Below are 21,747 nucleotides of genomic sequence, written 5' to 3' on the forward strand. Positions count from 1 at the left end.
TTCAGTTTAAATGTGCTATTTATACTACAATTATCAACAATTCAACATTTTAATTTACAAGTTCTTAGTAATGATAATTCAGACTTGGAGCAGAGAAGCTAACGGTAGCCAGGTTGTTGGTGTAGGCAACCTTGTGCACTGGGACAGCAACCTTAGCGACTGGAACGGCGACCTTGTGCACTGGATAAGCAATCTTGGCGACTGGAGCAACGTAGTGGTGGGCAACTGGAGCAACAACCTTGGCGACAGGGACAACGGCCTTGACTACCTTGTGGCCCAGAGGTTCACGGTGCACAACGGCGTTGAATCCATTGTGTTCATCAGCGGTGTAGTCAACGACTCGGCGATATCCATCGGCATCGATCAGGGTGTACTGTCCCTTCACGTTGTCTCCATGTCGTTCTTCCTGTTGGCTCTTGATATCTCCGGTGTGCTCATCATGAACCGAGTACGAGAATTGGTACTCAGCTGGAGCATCATGGTATTCAACGTGTTTGACGGCAATTGGCAGAACAGCAGCGCTAGCAGCAGCCACCAAGGCAAAAAGGGCAAAGAACTGTGAAAAGAACAAAACTTTTTTGAATTCACTGAATGCTTGAAAAAATGTATTCTAACTTACTTTGAAAGCCATTTTACAGCTGAGTAGAAACTTTGGTTTGTATTTCGTAATTGGAACGCTATCAAGCAACTGATATTTTCCCAATCACAGCACAAGCTATTTATACAGATCCGGTAAGCAAATGACCAATTAAATATTTCTGCACACATAGAATTGTCCTTAATCCAATTTACCCTCGTTGGAATCTTGAAGGAATCACACCGATCGTAAAATAAAAATAAGCGATCAATAAGCGAAGAAATCGTCACCTTTGCTCTGGTTAAACTGCCCACCACCGATCGTTAATAATATACATACTCGCCAAATATGTGTGATAGACTTGCTAATCTATTAAATGCTCGCTCAAACATGATTCAGTGCAAGGCTTATGTCTTTGCGCAAAAATCATCTTATTAGTCCGACACCGCATCGCACCGATTTGGGTTTAATTCGACAGTAGGTAAATAAAACGTTTGAACTGGTTTGGCAGCAGGTCCACCTGCCGATTGGAAGTTAGCTAGGGCGACGAAAAGGTGGAACCAAAAACTGAATTAACTTTCAAAAAAATAAAAAAATACATAAGTGTACTAGGGTAATTTTCCAATTATTGCACGGCTAAAATTTCGCCAATTGTTGCACACCTAATAAGAATAACATGGAGTGTGCAACAAAAAGCGAGTTTTTAGCCGTTCAACAATTGGAAAATTACCCTAAGCATGTGTTTTGTGTGTGTGGGTCCATATTGCTCAACCGATAAACATAGCTTTTTAGTGGGATCATGCTGCGGATGTTTATCTCCACCGGTACAGTGAATGATCTCTCCGCAAAGGAAACTTTCTTGGATTTATTTGCATATCGATCGATAATCAAAAACTGTCATTTCATAACCTTTAAAAGTACTCATAGAGCCCTCAGCTGAGCAATATGTTCTACCTAGATTAAAAAGGAAGCACTCTGTTATGTACACCCAAACCTTGTTTTACGTCCACTATTGGCTTAGCGAAATAAAATTCTACTGCCAAAATAATAATCAAAATAGACATTTTTATATTTTTGTACACTTCTCCTAATCACGGAGATGTTATAAAAAATATAAAAATGTTGAGTTTGCTTATTGTCTGGGCGGTAGAATTTTTTGTCGCTTAGCCAAGCATGGACGTAAAAAAAGGACGAGGTGTATGTGATATGAGTGAGAGACGTGTAAATACATATTTTATGCAAAGAATTACAAAATGCTGATTTTACAGCACCAATCGTGCATTTGTAACGAGAGATCTAAAAATCGTGATTCATAATAACTAGTATTGTGGATTTACCGGCTACTTGTATTCCACCGGTCACTCCAGTAATGGATGCCTTAGTAGCCGTTTTATAAAAAGAGGAACTTCGTTGAAGCTCCTGTAAGCTATCAAGCCCCCTGTAACACCATTAAAGCCCCCTAGAATGTTCCAATACCTTCTGAAGCCCCGTAGAGCACTCCTGAAACCTCCTGTGACCCCTCGAATGCCCTTAAAATCCCTCCTACAATCCCACGAAACCCCTAGAAACGTCCCTAACACCTGGTTACTCTTAGAACGCATATGAAACCACTTAGAGTCTCCCTGAAACCTCCCTGAAACCCTCAGACACATCACTGGCCCCTCCTGAAACTCTCTGTGAGTCACTTTAATTTGAATAAGAGAGGGTCGATGAAGAGAAATCGATCATGTTTTTTTCTGTTCGGGTGAGCCACTGCGACCAGTATTTAGATATTTGGTGGCATTATCCGTATCCTTAGTGTTTAGTGCATGTCGTACTACTCCATTGTTATTGAGAGACAATGAAGCATCGATTTCTGTACAGTTCCTGTTTTGTTATCCCAGAGGTGTAAGAAATCGATTGCGATGAATAGGTCTTGTTATCATAGAGATTTAAATCCCAGTGAAAGAGCGCCCCTAATTAAACACAATCTATTTGAATTTCGAGAAAAACAAAACGGTGGTACTGATATTTATCCATGCATCGGAACACTGCAGCGGAACATGTCTTGCTTCTAAATTAGTCCCAGGACAACAAAGAAAAACCCGGGACTTTAGGCTAGTTGCAAAACTCTGTCAAATTAAAGAATGTGTTCTACAATAAGAATGCACGCGAGTCCTTGAATGACCAGAACTTAACAGTCCATGATAGGTTAGTACGCAGTTAGATACGTAAAGCATGTTTGTTTTCCTAACATCAAGTGTAGTCTCGGGTGGGCAAAGTCCGATTCTTTAACTATCAGCAAGGCAGAATAAATGTAATTTTAGAAACTGTCACCAGTAGCAAGGACTTTGTACCATGAATCCTTATTACTAAAACACATTACCCCAACTTAACAAACCGGATGTCACTAGGGTTCGGTTTGGTAGATCTTGATCCGAAACGCAACACATAAAGGCGATCTACCTACGTTACAGGCTTCGTTAATGATCGAGCATATTTTAAACCCCCTCAACCATTCATCCATCAGCACGGGTCGCCTGACACCTTGGATTGGGGTTCCCTGTTTAGTGGACTTTTACCCCCGGAACAGGTGGTCCGTAGTGTTATTCTTAACCAATTGAGACAACCGTTACCGACACTATACAGCTATCTAGGCTGATCTGGAGAAGAAGTTAACATAGATGGTTATCTTCTAAACGAGCCCGTTCAGCCACCAATCGATCATGTTACTTTCGCCCTTATTTCAACTCAATCTAGAAATAATACAATATCCTCACTCACCAAGCACTCGAACAGCCAAAAAAAACGAACCACCACCAAAAAACTCACGAAAATACTAAAGTTTTCGGTTTGTTCACATTTTTGACGGCTGTCGGTCAAGCGAAGTGTTCTTAAGAGCATTCAGTCCAATGGTTGAGATTTTCATCAGGGTCTGTTTATTGTGTAAAACGGTGGGGGCACTCTTAATTTTTATCGTTCGTTGATGATTAGTTTAACTACTCACTCAATATTTGAATCAACTTGTGAAGATCATGTTGACCACATGGTAGAATGTCGCTTTCATTAGTGTTGAGATTTGAGGAGCGAATTTGATCATACTTGAATCAACCAGCGCCCATTTAAGAACACTTCGACACTGATTTTTCATTTGGGCCTAACTGACATTTTCGAGTTCTCTTCATCGATCCTCTCTTTGTGTTGTCACAGAATGTGTATTGAGTTTTCCAAAGATTTTTTGGTTGAAATGCGAAGAAGACGACTACATGGTGCTATAGAAACAAAAAAAATGATGATTTTGTTTGTCTTGATCAAGTTATTAGCGAAAGAGAGAGTCGATGAAGTGAAATCGATCAAGACAATTAGGCCCTAATGAAAAATCATTGTCGACTTATGTTCTTGTTTGTCGGATTGAGGTTAATGTAGGGTGTTTATAATTAAAGGTGTTTGGTTGGTTGGATTTGTTTGTGTTAGTTTGGCGGTTTCCCAAGCAACATACATGTCGTATAAGAGTTACAGCATCGTATGTTTTGGTTATATAAAAGTTATATTGACGTAATTCTAGCATTGTGTTATAAAACCAAATTTTTTGCGCTGCCATAACTCTTATCTGGCTTGCGTGTTGCTTGGGTTGATAACAGTCGAGTCTCAGATGTCTTGCATCCAATCCAGCTGATTTTTTTGAGTGCAGTTAGTGCTTACTATAGACTCATCACTTACAAAAAATGAACTAAATTGGTTAGAAGACAGCCGCGGTGAGCGTAAAGTGGCTGGCAGCGTTTAATAGGAGATCCGACTGTACTTGTATTTTGTTCAATCTCAAGGGGCCATCCATAAACCACGTGGCCATGTTGGGTAGGAGGGGGGGGGGTGTTCGGGAAAAAACCGCGGTCCATACAAATTTTTTTTTTAGTATGAACGAAAGATCTCGCGGGGCAAAAAATGACCACGTGGTTTATGGACAGCCCCCACGATCAAAACTCGGAGACGAGAGAGTAATGCGTTGTCAACTACTAAACAAAATCAACAAAATTGAGTGAGTGAGTGACTGACCATAATTACAATTATTTTTCTTTGCTTATGTGGCATTCTGACATCAATACACCAAACATGTATACATTACGTGCTAACATTTCTGTGCTAATTTTGATAAAAGCCGCTTCGATCGCTTCCTGTAATTTTTCATCATTTACCATTCTGCAACGAACTGCAACAAATAAACAATTCCAACTGATTGGTAGGGTATTAGTTCCTTATTAAGCATGTGGCTCCCATTTTCATCCTACAAAAAAACAAAGGATTAAAGCGCTGTTTGTTTTGTTTCTTATTTTTGTATTTTTTGTTAGAAGTAAGCACCCATGAAAACAAAAAGAACGGAATCAATCGGTGCCATAATCGCTTGTTCTCGAATAGGATGAATATGGGAGCGTGAGATTACTGATGGCACACATACCCTACATCCCATCGCGCTGGCGATGGGGTTACGTGGTTCGTTTAGATCTACCCGATTGCTGCATCTCTCTCGACTCGCTTCAGCAAAGAGTAATAAATATGAGTGGAATAAAAGGTGAATCCGTCTCGCTAGAATTACGGTTCTATAATAGCGGTGAGAACACTAGAGTTATATTTGTAGGGAAGAGAAGGAAAATACCTAGATAGAAAGATACAAAGATAGAAGAAAGAAACGGATTCGAACCCTAGACCTTCTGAATACGAAACAGAAAAGGTACCCACTACCAAGACCCCCTTGCCTGAGCCCGTCCATGAAACTTGTGTAGTATTATCAGAATCGTTCTGACCATACACTGTACGGGACAACGTTTGTGCATGACCAATTACAAATCTGAATTGAATCATATAAATGCCGTTGAATATTTGCGTGTTTATCAGCCAGCACCAACCAGATTCAGAACTTTCATTTGGAAACCAACCAAATATTGATCTCAGCTTTATGTAGGAATGTTTCCGTCAACCATAATAAGCATTCTATGAGGATGTTTATGATCTGAATATTGTAGCTCTCTGCGCAATAAATTGAAAGAAGCTTGAATTGACGAACTTTGTCGAAAAAAAGTTTAACTAATGCAACATGCACAGTACACGCACATTCGTCATATCCTACACATAGCTGACCAAGACGGGGGGTCTACATATGGACAGGCTATACCCCATAAGCTGATCACCGCTGAACGGAGGACTGAAAGCAAAGCGTAGGTTGACCCGTGCGCAGCAAAAACAAATATAGTTGTCAAAGGCGAACCAGAAATTGATACCGAAAGTTGTCGGTAGGTAGGTACCTGCGGGCTGGAATTTTGAAGTTCAACTCTATTCCGATTTGATACGGTTCGGTACGATGGCTTGCGCCGGTTCGATTACTTCGTTTTTTATCTTGCGTGTTTTGGTCTAATATGCATTTTTTATGACCAATTGGTTTGACCATAGCCTCAGAAGTAGATTAACTTGATTTTTCTTCTTTTTGAGAATCGGTGTTAATAAGACACATTGATGGTGCTACAAACAACCCCGACTTGTCATAGTGAATATTTATTGGATTTGCGTATTTGTCGCATATGGTTGGAATGTTATTTACGATCAAGAGTAGGCAGTTTGGACAGCGCAAAGGTCACCATTTCTTCTACTACTAGTTTGATCGGCTGAGGTTTTATATTTTGTTCTATATTGGTAAAAAAAAAATATGCGATTCAATTGCAAAATTTTTGCAACCGGTATAAATAGTATGTGAAACCGTCGAGAAACTATCAGTCACTTACTAGCAATTCAAATCAACACCAACCAATACTTTCCAGAAATGGCTTTCAAAGTAAGACATCTTTATATTTTTTTATCCCAATCATCAAATGACACAATAAATATTTTCACAGTTCTTCGCTCTGTTTGCCTTGGTGGCTGCTGCCAGCGCTGCTGTTCTGCCAATTGCCGTCAAACACGTTGAATACCATGATGCTCCAGCTGAGTACCAGTTTGCGTACTCTGTCCATGATGAACACACCGGAGACATCAAGAGCCAACAGGAGGAACGCCACGGAGACAACGTAAAGGGACAGTACACCCTGATTGATGCCGATGGATACCGCCGAATTGTTGACTACACCGCCGATGAACACAATGGATTCAACGCCGTTGTGCACCGTGAACCTCTGGGCCACAAGGTAGTCAAGGCCGTTGTCCCAGTCGCCAAGGTTGTTGCTCCAGTTGCCCACCACTATGTTGCTCCAGTCGCTAAGATTGCCTATCCAGTGCACAAGGTCGCCGTTCCTGTCGCTAAGGTTGCTGTCCCAGTGCACAAGGTTGCCTACACCAACAACCTGGCTACCGTTAGCTTCTCTGCTCCTAGTCTGAGCTATCACTATTAAGAATTTGTTGACTTCTTTGGATTATAATGTGTAAAGTTGTTGAATAATTAGCTTAATTGAATGTTGTATGTATGAACGTTTTGTTATTTTATATGTCACAGTGATGTATCACATGTGTTGAACACTAAAGACACATTCTACCGTGACATTTTGACGCCTTTTTGGTCAGATTTTCCACTGTAACTCATATACAGGGGATGGCCAAAATGTTTGGGATAGGCAACTTTTTTTCTGCCACAAAAAAAATGAACATGCTGTAACTTTTCATAGAGTGCATCAAACAATTTCAAATTTTGACTGCTTGTCAAGCTATTATATGTGCATCATTGGTACAAATTTCGGCTCGATTGATTAATTTTTCGCGAAGTTAGAACCGTTCGGGTAAAACACTATTTTTTAGACAACTCATTTTTGAACTGTCATATCTCGGAAACCAGTAAACCGAATTGAATGAATTTTTTAACGTTTATCATCAATATATTGATACTTAATACGACGTTATAAAATGTAATATTTTCTCACGACGAATTAAGTTATACCGAGTTGAAATTTTTACCCATATAGAGGAAAATAAGTGAAATTTACAATACCGCACAAAAATTATTAAATGTGTTCTTCCATCAATCTAAATAGGCTCTCATATATCTGATTAGAGATAATTTGAGAACAGAAGTGGAAAATCTTTGGATATCAACACGAAAATTTATTGACATTGATGTAAAAAAAATACATTTTTTCGAGAAAAATCCAAAAAGTGTCAATCCATGATAACTTTTTTCAACATTTAAAAAGCACCTATGTTTTAATAGTTTGTGAAGCAATTACATATTGTTAGTGTACGTTCAAAATTTCATTCAATTTGGTTCACTGGTTTCCGAGATATGACAGCCCAAAAATGAGTTGTCTAAAATATAGTGTTTTACCCGAACGGTTCTAACTTTGCGAAATATTAATCAATCGAGCCGAAATTTGTACCAATGATGCACATATAATAGCTTGACAAGCAGTCAAAATTTGAAATTTTTTGATGCACTCTATGAAAAGTTACAGCATGTTCATTTTTTTTTGTGGCAGAAAAAAAGTTGCCTATCCCAAACATTTTGGCCATCCCCTGAATACGACAGTAAACCTCAAGTATTTTTGCATATTCGGATTCCTTGTAAAATTTGCAGAAAATATTCAACATACTAGAATATTTAGTTTTCATTAGAAAACCAAAATACGAATGATTAGATTCAGGGTCATTAGGCCGAAGGTCACATTAGGCCGAAGGTCATTAGGACGAATGGTCATTAGGACGAATGGTCATTAGGCCGAATGGTCATTAGGCCGAATGGTCATCAGGATGAATTACAGTTCAGCAGTTATGAAACTAGAAACGGATCTGTTGTTTTACCTTTTTCAACAATTATTGCCAAAAAGTATTTTAACAATGAAACTAGAAATAATAGCCGATGTTTAAAAGAAGGAAAAACAATATGATTTAAATAGCAGTTTCAGAGCTAAAAACTATTTTGACAGTGTTACTAGAAGGAACGACCTATGTTCGAAAGAGGAAAAAATCATGCTGAGGGTGACGGGAACAATTCCCGGTCGGTCCAGGAACTTTTCGTAAAGGAAATTTCCTTGACTTCCTTGGCTATAAAGAATTTTCGTGTCTGCCACACGTCACATGCAACATAGTCATTGTTAGCGGAAGCTCTCAGTTAATAACTGAGAAAATACTCATAGAACACTGCTGAGCTGAGAAGCAGGTATTGTCGCAGTGGGGACGTAACGGCAAAAATAGGTTCCAATGACAATTCGGGCTACTGACCATTCGGCCTAATGACCTTCGGCCGAATGGCCTGATACCGAGTTATTAGCGTGACGTTACAACGTTGTAAGGCCCTGAGGAGGTCCAAACCAAGGACCGAAACAGAGGGACTAATTGACACTAAGTTGTCAAGTTGCAAGGAAAAGAAATGGTTCTACAATTCGTTTCTGGTTGTAGCGAGGATTATGATCATATGCATAAACATGTGTTTTATATGTAGATAAGAGAGAGAAAGTATATAGAAATTGTACCTTTAGGACCTTATGCATATGAAGAGGCAGTTGCACTAGACCACCAAGACCTTCGGATCGCAACTCGTAAATAGTTTTTCCTAGATAAAAGTTTCAAAGCAGCCAAAAGTAAAAAATAAATAAAATAAAATTTTCAAAATGGAGTTTAGGCATATTTGACATTTATTTTATTATAATCATTATTAACGAGATTTTCAGCCCAGGGCTGGATAATCTCGATAAAAATAGTAATGGTTTGAGGTGGCCTAGTACAAAGTTTAATGTTACAACGATGAGTTTCTTAACAATAATACTGTCAGATGTTTTGGGTTATTTGGTTGTCTTAGTTGATTGTTATGTTGTCCTACTCGTTATCCTGTATCCTTGCCTTGGTCTATATTGCTAATGTTGCCCAGTTGATAGAATCTCCTGAGGTGCTCAAGAATAGGGCACTTGCAAAGGATGTGCTCTACTGTATTACGAGCACCGCAGGTCTCGCACGTTTTGCGAAATGGTGAGTGCCCGGTAAAGTTGTGTGATATGTCCGTGTGTGTGTGTCCGGTACGAAGTCTCGAAAGTACAATCTGTTCCTTCCAGTTGCATCTGTCTTCCCAAACTTCCGTGTTTCCTTTGATTTTCCTTAGGAATAAGGATCAGCAGGTCCTCCATTCCTCAGCCCATGCATCGCGAATAACCTGGCTGGTCCATAATTTGACGTCCGCACTAGGAGCCTTCCGGTATAGGCGACGGCTTGTCCGACCCCGATTAGCAATGTACCAATCATAGATAGCAAGTTGAGTAACTACCTGTCAAAATTTGAGTATTTTTGGTAAACTTCATATAAGGGTAATTCTCGCTGAGACCGGCCCACTATTTACACCTTGTCTTCAAAAATGTTTTAGGTGCCGATTTTCTGAAAGCCCTCACTAAAAAATAAGAACAATGCATTTGGTTACTCAAATTGATGGACCCCTTGTTAGTTTGAGCCACAACAGTTTTTGCAGACCCCTCGATTTTGGTCAAATGGTGGGTCACTTAAACCATTATAACTCGAAAGTTTCTCCAAAAACCACCTCAAAACGAATTGCTGTTGAAAAGAGGAAAGATAGAGCTACTATTTACAATAATAAAAAGTTGGGTCGGCCATATTGATTTTGGCCGCCATCTTGGATTTTTATACCAAAACATTATTTTTACCATGAGGGCAACCACCGATTTTCAAATTTTTTGCATCAATTGAAAGCTGCGGCATAAATGTCTCAGCTTTCAATTGATGCAAAAATTTTGAAAATCTGTGGTTGCCCTCATGGTGAAATAAATATTTTGGTATAAAAATCCAAGATGGCGGCCAAAATCAATATGGCCAACCCAACTTTTTATTATTGTACACAGTAGCTCTATCTTTTCTCTTTTCAACAACAATTCGTTTTGAGGTGGTTTTTGGAGAAACTTTCGAGTTATAATGGTTTAAGTGACCCACCATTTGACCAAAATCGAGGGGTCTGCAAAAATTGTTGTGGCTCAAACTAACGGGGGGTCCATCAATTTGAGTAACCAAATGCATTTTTCTTACTTTTTTAGCGAGGGCTTTCAGAAAATCGGCAACTTAAACATTTTTGAAGACAAGGTGTAAATAGTGGGCCGGTCTCAGCGAGAATTACCCATAAACTAACAGCTTGTTGAATATTTTTTGTAACCTTACAACTAGCGCCTCGTCGTGACTGAAACTCAAACCACATTCATCGCAATATGATGAGAGTTTAAATCAAGTCCAGTGTCTAGTAACCGTAGTAGCTCTTCTACGAATGGATTTAAGTACAACGAAGCATCCTTCGGCTTACTCTCTCCATAGAAAATCCCAATGATCTGCGGCTTAATCTATATATATATATAAATGAGTTTGAAGTCCCTTTGAGGCAACAAAACTCAAGAACGGATGAACCGATCAGCTTGACTCTTGCACGGTTCGGTTCGTATTCGTGTTGGCTGTGTTTATATGTACAAAAAGTTGCGAAAATCAACTAGAAAAGTAAGAAAATTGATAAACTACTTATTTTCGTGAGCTTGGAAGAAAATCAACACGATTGAAATGAAACCAATCTAGAGTGCGGTGCTATTTTGAGCTCAACAGTTGTCAAACCACCACAAGACGGCAAGACAAAGTTTGCCGGGACAGCTAGTTTCTGATAATTCTTGAACATTGAACAATATGGGCCAAAACTTTTTGTTGAGCTATTGTATACGGGCAAACCATCAATATTGAAGTTCAGTGATATAGTGGCAGGTCGTTGTATCTTTTCCAATGTAGCTCTAAGACAAACTTTTAGTCCTTGATGCCAATAGGTTCCAGTCTCATCAATTTGCTGCAAGACCAAACTTTTCGGTGTAGCCATTATAGTTCGTGGATCTTTTGGAAGATTTAGATCCAAGGTTTCGTTCAAGATGTGGGTGAGTGATTGTAACGCAGCCTGAGATATCTGGAATTCCGTTGCCCATTGTCTAATTGAACTGATGAGGTTTGCTCGTTGATCTAGACAGGTATTTTTTTTTCAAGTAAATTATATTTCAGGTAATTAATGTTTGCAAATAATACCTTGACGCTCTTCAGAATCCGTAGGGAAGTTATATGGAACCGAACATTGATCAAATGAAATATTCTCAATACATGAGTGCTCTGGTGATTCTTGAATCAAGAAAACTGGCCTGGGATTATTTAGGTTGTCATGTTGAGTACGAGTTCTATAACGCATATTGAACTTTTGTCTTAATCGACTATATGTTCCACTTTTCGCATGGTTTTTACTTTGTTTTTCAACAAAAACTCCTTCATTTTGAATAACTTCTTGCTCAGAAAACACACGGCTCTAACAAATACAGCAACTTTTTGAGAGGATATTTTTAAGCACAATATACGACAACGCAGAGTTTAAAACTCCAATGTTTATAATTTCATATCAATAACTACACGTTAAATACGACTACACGTGAACTACGGCAAACGGATTTTAAACTAAAAGATCTTGATCAGCCAAACTTGTGTTGGGCAAACTAAAATCGATGTTCGCCAAATCGATGTTTTTGTTTCGATTAATCGATTTTTTGAATCGATGTTGAAGCCCCACAAAATCGACCAAATCGATTTTTTACATTCGATTTTTCTTTCGTTTCCAAAATAATAAATTTTAATTTTTCTTCAGAATGCATTGTCTCAATGTTATATAAATGTTTGACCCAGAGTCGTAAAATCATTGGCATAGTTAGGATTTTCTTCTGGAGGGAACCAAGGGGGGCTGATTTTTAAGCGGCATGGGGCGCCTGATATCTGAGTATACAAATAGGCATTGCAGTTTTAAGGAATCAAAATGACTGTTTCGTAAGCCATGTAAGTATGAGCAATTCCTCCAGGATTCCACCTTGAATTCCTCCAGAGATTCCTTAAAGAATTCATTTAGTGATTCTAGGTTCCTCCAGTGATGGTTCAAGTGCTGTTTTCGAGATTTCCCTAAAGGAATTTCTCCAGAGATCCTTTAAGAAATTTCTGCAGGTATTCCTTCAGAGATTTCTTCAAGGATGTCTACATATATTCCTTCCAGAATTTCGCTGGAGATTGCTCTAATAATCCCATTTGGAATTATTCGAAGTATTTCTGCAGGAATATCTTTACAAAATTCTTTCAGAAAATATTACTAGAGATTATTAAAAATTAATTCACGAACTTCTTAAATAATCCATTAGGAGTCCATCTAAGTATTCATTCAATAATTCGTCCAGAAATTACTGCAGACATAGATTTCTTCAAATTTTTATCCTGGGATTCCTACAGAAATTCTTCCAGGAATTCGCTAAGAAGCTCTCGAGAGATTCCTTAAGGAATATCTCATGGGATTGCTTCCGGGATTCATCATGGAGATTCTTCACAAATTTCTTCAAGGTTCCTCCAGGGATTCACATGGGAATTTCTTCTGTGATTCTTTCGAGAACAACTTTCAAGATTATTTTGAAACTGCCTCCAATAGCTCTTCCTGGGATTTCTTCAGGAATCTCTCCATGAATTAGTCTAAGAATTCCTCCAGGAACTGCTCCAGGGATTGCTCCAAAAGTTCCTCTGTTTACTCTTTTTAGGATTCCTTCAGGATTTCCACTGGAATTTCAGCGATTTCTTCAGTAATTCCTTTTGGGATTTCTTCAGGAATTCCTACAGGCATGCATCCAAGCATTTCTCCAGGGCTTCCTCAAGGCACTCCTTCAGAAATTCCTCTTCGGATTTCTCTAAGCCTCCAGGCATTCCTTAAGGAATAGCTCCACAATACCTACGGCAATTTCTCCAGAAATTTCTCCAAAAAATCCTTATGAATTCCTTCAGAAATTTTTTCAGAAATTCCTCCCGGAGCTTATCCGCGAATTTTTCCTAGAGTTTTTCCAGCGATTCTTTCATGAATTCTTTCTGAGATTCTTCTAGGAATTCCTTCAAGGATTTCTTGAGGAATCCTACAGGGATTCCTTTCCTCCAAGAATTCCTCCCGGTTTTTATCCAGCAATTATTCCAGGTATTCTTCCAGGCAATCCTCCAGGCATTTCTCCAGGGACTTTTCCGGTAATTCCATCAAGAATTTCTCCAGGAATTGCCCCAGGTATTTCTTTAGGAATTTCTTCAAGAATTCCTCCACGAATTGATCCAGGAATTCCTTCGAAAATTCCTGCAGCAATTCCTCCAGGAATTTCCCCGTGCATTTTTTATTTTATTCTTTCTGAAATTTATTCAGGAATTCCTCTGGGAATTTTCCCAGGGATCCTCCGGGATTTCTTCCAGGGTGCCCTTCAGGAATTCCCCTGGGAACTCCTCCAAGAACTCCTTCAGAAATAATAGTTCTCGGGGAATTCCTCAAGAATTTCTTCTGCAATTTCTCCAGGGATTCCTCCCAGAATTCCTTCAGAGACTCCTCCAGAAATTCATTCAGGAGTTTCTTCAAGAAATTCTTCCACTACGGATTTCTGTAGGAGTTCCACTTGGGATTCTGTCATTAATTTGTCTAGAAGATCCTCCAGGCATTCCTCCTGAGGTTCCACAAATATTTCCTCAGGGATTCTCCAGCGATTTTTCCAGAAAGTCCTCCAGAAGTCCTTCCAAGAATTTCTTTAGAAACCTCTCTAAGGATTCCTTCACGAATTCCTCAAGATATTTCCTCTTCAGGGATTTCCTCTAGGGAATCCTCCAGGAGTTCATCCAGGGATTCCTTCGTGATTTCTTCCAGAATATGCTCTAGGCATTCATCCAAGAATTTATCCAGGGTGTCCTCAAGGGAATTCTCCTAAAATTCCTCCAGGGATTCCTTCAGGGTTCCCTTCAGGTATTCCTGCAGGAATACCTCCAGGATTTTTTTTTTGGATTTCCTACACGCATTCATCCAGGAATTCCTCCAGAGACGGTTCGTTTAACAATCTCAATTTTTGATATTAAATTTATTTAGACAAATACTCTAACTTGTACTCCATGCTGTAAACGGATCATTTTATGATTTTGCAACATTTTATAATATAGAATCGATGTGAAAACATCGATTCAAAGCATTCGATTAAATCGGTGAATCGATTCTGCTGATCCGATTCGAGTCGATTCACAAAAACCGATGTCTCAGTCAAACTTGCCCAATGCTAACCCAAATATCTTTCTTATTGATCAGGATCATGAGCTTAACAAAACTTAAAATTCGTATGCTCTCTAGCGGTTCCTTGTGATAGGACTTGAAATCATACGGTCCATTATTTGTAAATTCTTGACCAGCCGAACAACTTTGCTTAGGACACCAACTCTCAAAATAATCATGATCTCAAAATATATGGAGTGTTACGTCAGTGTTACATCTGTTTTCGGTATCTCAGGAATCACATACAAACAGACGTAACACTAATGAAATTGTAACTCATATATCTTAGGAACCTGATTAATCAGAGTGTTCGGCAAAGTTGCTTGGTTCAAGTTTCTGCTGCCTAGTGCTAGTGCTGCCTACTTACAATTTTGCTGAAGCATGCTAATTTTTATTATTATCTAGAAATATTCAACAAACTGTAACTGTTTATGTACCATACAGGCATACAGTTTCGCTACTGAAAACTTTTTGAAAATTCAAATCTTTTGGGGTCTCCAGGTAGCTTTATGGATAAAGCTACGGATCGCCAATCCGGACACGATGAGTTCGATTGCCGTTCCGGTCGGAAACTTTTCTCGACTTCCCTGGGCATAGTATATCATTGTGCTTGCCTCACAATATACTCATAGAATAGCAGGCAAAGAAAGCCCTCCAATTAATAATTTTGGAAGTGCTCAATGAACACCAAGTTGAATAGAGGCATGCCAAGTTCCAGTGGATACGTAGAGACACTAAGAAGAAGAAATATCGTTTGCAAACTATGTATTGTAAATTTGTAATTAACGACGTCCAATGGTGGAATCTCGCATCTAATGGTAAATCAACTGAAAGACCTAGACTTACCAAATTACTTTGCCAAAGACACCAACTCTTTAAATAATCAAGACCCAGAGCTATATGGCGCGATTTTTTTTTTGTCAATGTTAGGTCTACTTGTCTATGATATGACAGCGATTGATGCCCTCAAGAGATTTAAAGATCTTCTGGTATGCCAGAAGACTTAATGCTTAACTAAAATCGAAGACGCTTTAAAAAATTTTGAGGTAATATTTGGTTCGACGGAGTGATGACTTTGGAGATGGCGGTGAGGTGCTGAGGAAAATCATAATATCCACCGGGGCGAAGTTATATGCCTCAACGGCACATATTTCTAGTCTTTGGGACAAAATGAATTGAATATGGGTGGTACTAGGCCGATGATGGGTGCCATTACATGAAGAAGTTTTTCATACTTTTGAAAACAGTTACTTGGCCTTCCGAGCCATTCATCACAAAACGGATTTCCATAGCAATTAAGTTAGCAATGAAAGCAGTGAAGATACTGCAATAATAAATTCACAAATTCCTGCAAATTTGGCCGATCATTCTGATTCTGATGTGCGTTTTTCCAAAAACAATTTATTTTCAATATTCACATAAATTTCAAAATCATAGTTTTTAAAAGTTTATCACAATTTACGAAAGAATGTTATATTAAAGAACTTGTAAGACCTGCAGAGCGATCTGATCGCATGTGACCATGAACGCCTTATACTATGGGGTCAACCACTAAACTGAACACAAAATCACGCTGCAGCGCAGTTAAGTTTCGATTTTTATTTGCCATTCGGCGTTCCAACTCCTTCCAATGCACAATTTATTGGTTCTCGTCTCAGAAACAAACTTCTCACGATCCCTCTCCAAAAAAAAAAAAAAAAAAAACTGTCCGATCACGAATTCGTTGCTGCCGCCACAAGAAGCACCCAATATATTCCCACCTTGTTGCCGCGCCAATCCCCACAGGGAGCCAGCCAATCATGAAGTTCCAAATCAAGTCTCGTAGCAGTCTCGCCGGCCGAGGTGATTGCTCTCGTTCGTTCTCCTAGTCTTCATTTACAGCTTCCATCCACCTCTCTTGTTTCCTTCCATTCGGCGTTGGTAAGTAGCATTTTTTGACATTACTTTCGCTTTCGTTTCGCGTAGGGTAAAGTAGGGCTAAATGGTGGAAGTATGACAGACAATTCCAAACCAAAGGTCCAAAGCGTTGGACGATATAAAGTAATGCCGTCCAAAACTCAGTTTTGACCGGAAACAGCTAATAACAGAGGGACTTATTGACACTGAGTTGTAAAGTTGCAAGGAAAGGAAACGGTTTCACAATCCGTTTATGGTTCTTTCGGTGATTATGATCATCCCAACTAACAATCACTCATTTAACAGGCACCATTATGACGAATTAATTCAGCATAATGTTGAAAAACATTTGAATTATTTTCACGTACAACCTATGTTCGGGTTTTGTTCACACAAATTTGGAGAAGTTTAAAGCATCATGTTGTGCACCAACTCAATTTTTTGTTGTTCAAAGCGTTTTAGAAATGTACAAGAAAGTTGTAATTCAGCTTTGGCAAAAATGACTGAAAATAAAAAAAAAAGCAAAAATGTTAAACTCTCACGAGAGTTATTTGCACTCATGTTGAAAACACCTATTATGAAATAAGAATTACATATAAAATTACCTAAATCCGAATTAGAACTCGAGACCTGTCGATTGCCAGCCGCATGCCTTCCTATCTGCGCCATTCTAGAGATGGTGAGATGCAGTACCCAAAGCAAAACATAAACTTCCCATGACTCAATAATGATCACTCCTGAACTTGTATTCAGCAGTGGTGAATTAGCACAGCACGTGGTAATCAACTGAACAACGCCTTATAGTTCAACAGCTGTTTAGCCAAAAACACGTGTTTTCCATTCTGATTTCGCTGTCAGTTTTTTTATCGCACGGTGAGAAAACTTGTATCGAATCCGGCCAAAAAGTGTTGGTCCTTATTGAAGATATTGTTTCCAGACGAACTAATTGCGATATGAATATGTTTTTATTTTTATTATTAAATATCTATCTTTAAAAATGTATGACAATATGTGGTGCGGTATGGTCTTGGATATGGTGCATTCACAGCATCTGTTCAAGTAATCTACTCATGCTCAGTCGAAGATCCATTAAGCATTTTTTTTTATTCATGTTTTTGTCATAGAATCTTGATATTATGTTCAATAAATAGTGCATAAGGATGTTTAGGGATACTTCAAATTTAGCGATTTCTGAATGCTGTTTGATTATCTAGGTGACTGTGGGAACAATATACATCACTGAAATGCCAAATGCATCGATCCAAGCGTCTCGTACAATGGAACTTCTGCGGAAGATAAAATATATTATAATCAAGGTACATTATTATTATTATTAATTTATTTTAAGGACCCTTTAACTGAATGGAAGTCATTCGGGTCCGGATTTCTTAATTACATTATTACATCAAATTTGGAGGTATATATCAGTATTTTTAACAAATTGAATAGTTTTCTTAACTTCATTTATGTCATCTCCAAGGGCGATGAATAGCGAATCAGCAATACCGTAGTCTCTTCTAGCTTGGGCGTATTTCCTGCAGTCCACTATGATGTGTTCCACGGTGATTGGAACTCCACAACATTCACATTGTGCTGGCTCCGCTTTGGTCATCAAATGGCCATGTGTTAGAGCCGTGTGACCGATCCGTAGACGAGTTATTACCCGACTGTCTCGACGATGCAGATTCCTGGACGTTGTCCATTCGAAAGGAGATGATTTGATTCGGCGAAGCTTCGTTGTACTATCGTTCCACACACAGCAACGCATTCTCCATAAGGAGTGACGAACGATTCGTTTGAAATCCGGATACGGTATCCTTGGAAATTCTTCTAGCGTAGGGCGAGTTATGGCGGTTTTTGCAAGTTCATCGGCACGTTCATTGCCAGGGATCCCTACGTGAGCCGGAACCCAGCAAAGTTGTAAATTTCCCTTACTTTCAACTAATATGCGACGAATTTGTACGATCCAAGGATGTTTTAAACATGTACCGCTGACAGCGGAGAGCACACTTTGTGAGTCACTGAAAATCACTGCCCACCTTTCTACAGAAAGCTCTTGTAGCGCTTTAAGAATGTCCCACGCTTCAGCACTGAAGATAGAGAGTTCCCGAGGTAATCGAATGCTCATGTCACGATTCGGATAATGAATTCCACAACCAACGCCTGTCTCACTCACTGAACCGTCTGTATACACATGTTCTCGGTGATTGTATTCATCCCTGAGCGTTTCATAAAACCTAGTTTTCTTCGTGATTGGACTTCCTTTACCATAAAACGGTATGCTGATGTGGCTAGGGTTTGCATTCCAATCTCCTTTCACAGGAATACCAGCAGTAGCAATAGCAGGGACATCTAGGTCTAACCAATTGGCTGACTCCATTGCACGGAGGTGGACAGGAGAATCTTCGTCGATGCGCTTTCTTTCAAGTTGTCGAACAGCATATAGAATTGTCTGCTCTCTTGCGTAGTAGTCCAGTGGTTGCATTCCGGATTCAGCTAACACACTTTCAATAGGACTAGAGCGAAATGCTCCAGTACAGCTCCGAATCGCTTCGTGGAATATTGGAAATAACGGTTTTAAATTAGCTACTCCAGTTATGGGGATCCCGTACAACAACTTCGGGAGGAGTACAGCTCGAAGGATACGAAGCATCGTTGTTCTATCTGCTCCAAAGTCTCTTCCTCCCAAGCATTTTAATATGTTTGAAACTTTCCGTCCTTCCGTTCGTAAAGCTGACACGTGTTGTTTAAAGGATAATCGTGAATCTATCCAAATTCCTAACACTTTATGTGCTTTAACAAACTTCAAAACTTCACCTCTGTAGTTTAGTGATGGCTGCTGTCGTTTATGAAAACGTTTGTTACATATATGCATGGCAAATGTCTTGGGTATTGATATTTTGAAACCCGTTCTTTTACTCCACATTTCTATTTGTTTCAAAACTTTTTGCAGTTTACGGCGGGTATGCAAAACATTCGAACTAAAAGCTCCTACTGTTATATCGTCAGCAAACATTTCCAACAAGTCAGCGTCCTTAACATACTTCCGAATTGAATTTACTGCCAGCAAGAAGAATGTTACTGCCAGAACGGAGCCTTGAGGGACTCCGTTTTGTAACTTTTTCAGCGATGACGTATGTCCGTTGTAACAAACTCTGAATGTGCGTTCCTCGAGAAATTTGCAGCAGAATTTGGCCATCCTTCCTCCGACATTAGCTTCACACAATCCTTCAAGAATCAGCCGACGCCAAGTTCTGTCATATGCCTTTTCAATATCCAGGAATAACAGTTCAGCATGTTGTCTGTTTGCCACGGCTCTACGTCCAAATTGTTCAATTTTTGTCAACGTGTCCAAAGTCTGCCTTCCTTTCCTGAAGCCAGCTTGTTGTTGACCAAAGATATCCTTGTCTTCCAATGCCTCCATCAGCCTTCTGTTTATCATCCGTTCGAAGAGCTTGAGGACGCAGCTGGAGAGATGAATGGGACGTAGGTTGTGGGGATCATTAGGAGTTTTTCCAGGTTTTGGAATTGGGATGAGCAATGTTTCTTTCCATGTCGATGGAAACACGTTGGAAGTCCACACATAGTTGTAGGCATCTAACAGTTTTCTTTTTACATAAAAAGGAAGACGCTGAAGCATTACGTTATGCACTTCATCTGGACCTGGAGATGTGCCACTGAGTTGATCGATTTGATAAAGAAGCTCATGGATGCTAAACTACTTCGTGTATTCTGATTCCTCTGAAGATAGGTGAACGGGTGAAGTATCCACTCTGGTTTTCCTTCGACGAAATTTTTCATCAAAAGCTGCGTCTGAAGATGCTTTTTCAAAGTGACATGCGAGATGCTCGGTAATCTGTTGTGGATTTGTGATACTTGAATTGTTGATTTGAATGCCACGAATGTTGATGTTCGACCGTCTCCCGCTGATCGTACGTATTTTTTGCCACATATCTTTAACAGGTGTTGACTCATTGATAGATGAAACATATTCTTCCCATGACTTCCGTTTTTCTTCAGCAATGATCTTCCTTGCCTCGTTCCGAGCTTTCTGGAATTCCGCATGAATTACTGCAAATTCTACACTGTCTCTATCTGAACTTTTTCGTTTACATAGCCTAAGATATTTTCTTCGCCTTTTAACAGCGTTGGCAACACGATCACACCACCATGGAACAGCACGATTGGGTATGTCTTCAGAAGATTTCGGTATGGATTTCTTCGCTGCACTAACAATACACTCAGTTAACTCTTCAACACTGTAGAAGCGGTCATGATTAACATTTTTTCAATTTCTTCTTCAAATGTCGGCCAATCTGCTTCAGATATTTTCCAACAAGCGCGTCGTTTTAGTTGCGATGCTGATGAGAACTTCCCAACAAATATCGGTGCATGGTCGCTGCCATGTAGATCATCACCTACTTTCCAGTCTAATCTATTAGCTAATTCAGGACTACATGCGGAAATGTCGGGAGTGGAGGGACTATGCTCTGCCTGATAAGGAAACAATGTTAAGCTTCCATCGTTAAGCACTACAAAGTTCTGATCTTCTAGTACTGATGATATCATCCTACCACGTGAATCTTCACTTTGTCCGCTCCATAATCCGTTTTTAGCATTTACATCGCCTAGGACTATAGCAGGTCGTGGTAATTGGTGTAGCAGTGCTTCTAATTCTGCTTTATCCACTTCGCTATTGGGAGGCAGGTACAATGAACAGACTGTTGTACGAAATGGCAAACTGATTTCTAAGGCAATTGCTTCGATAGTGGTGTGCAGCCGTATATGTCTTACTTCTAAACCCTCAAGTACGATGAGGGCTACACCACCTCCGTGAGCAGTTCTGGCATTTAGGAATGTTTCATACCCTTTCAATTTAAAATTATGATTTTTGCTTAATTTCACTTCTTGTAGAGCTATTATGTTAGGATGATGTTGATTCACTAAGAGTTGTAGTTCAGCGAGCTTTGCTCGCGCACCATTACAGTTCCATTGAACTATGAACGTGTTGGAGATGATGCGGGTCCGTAGTCCCCGGTGCCAGACGTCTCATCTTCCAGAAGGAATAGCTCAGATTCTGGAATTTGGGAAGGTGTGATTTCCAGAAGTAGCGTTTTAGCAGTTGGAGTCGTTGAGTCGGATGAGTCTGACTCAGAAATATTGACGGTGTTCTCAGAAATTACAGCACATTTAGATCGACCTTTCCTTGGGCGTTTGAGTTCTTGTGTGA

At 39.5% G+C, this 21,747-nt stretch overlaps 2 protein-coding genes across 2 annotated transcripts; one reads left to right on the forward strand and one right to left on the reverse strand.

The window, feature by feature from the left end:
• On the reverse strand, positions 1 to 754 carry LOC109425109 (larval cuticle protein A2B-like). Its single transcript, XM_019700305.3, has 2 exons — positions 620 to 754; positions 1 to 556 (listed from the first exon to the last, which is right to left on the reverse strand). Exons 1-2 carry the CDS (start codon positions 629 to 631, stop codon positions 65 to 67), a joined length of 504 nt encoding a protein of 167 aa, XP_019555850.2. The 5' UTR covers positions 632 to 754; the 3' UTR covers positions 1 to 64.
• A 5,611-nt stretch (positions 755 to 6,365) lies between these two features.
• LOC109400352 (larval cuticle protein A2B-like) lies at positions 6,366 to 7,014 on the forward strand. Its single transcript, XM_019672854.3, has 2 exons — positions 6,366 to 6,377; positions 6,439 to 7,014. The coding sequence occupies exons 1-2, from the start codon at positions 6,366 to 6,368 to the stop codon at positions 6,928 to 6,930; spliced, it is 504 nt and encodes a 167-aa protein (XP_019528399.3). The 3' UTR covers positions 6,931 to 7,014.
• Positions 7,015 to 21,747: the final 14,733 nt, after the last annotated feature.

The sequence above is a fragment of the Aedes albopictus genome, chromosome 2, assembly GCF_035046485.1.
Source record: "Aedes albopictus strain Foshan chromosome 2, AalbF5, whole genome shotgun sequence".
NCBI classification, from domain to species: domain Eukaryota; kingdom Metazoa; phylum Arthropoda; class Insecta; order Diptera; family Culicidae; genus Aedes; species Aedes albopictus.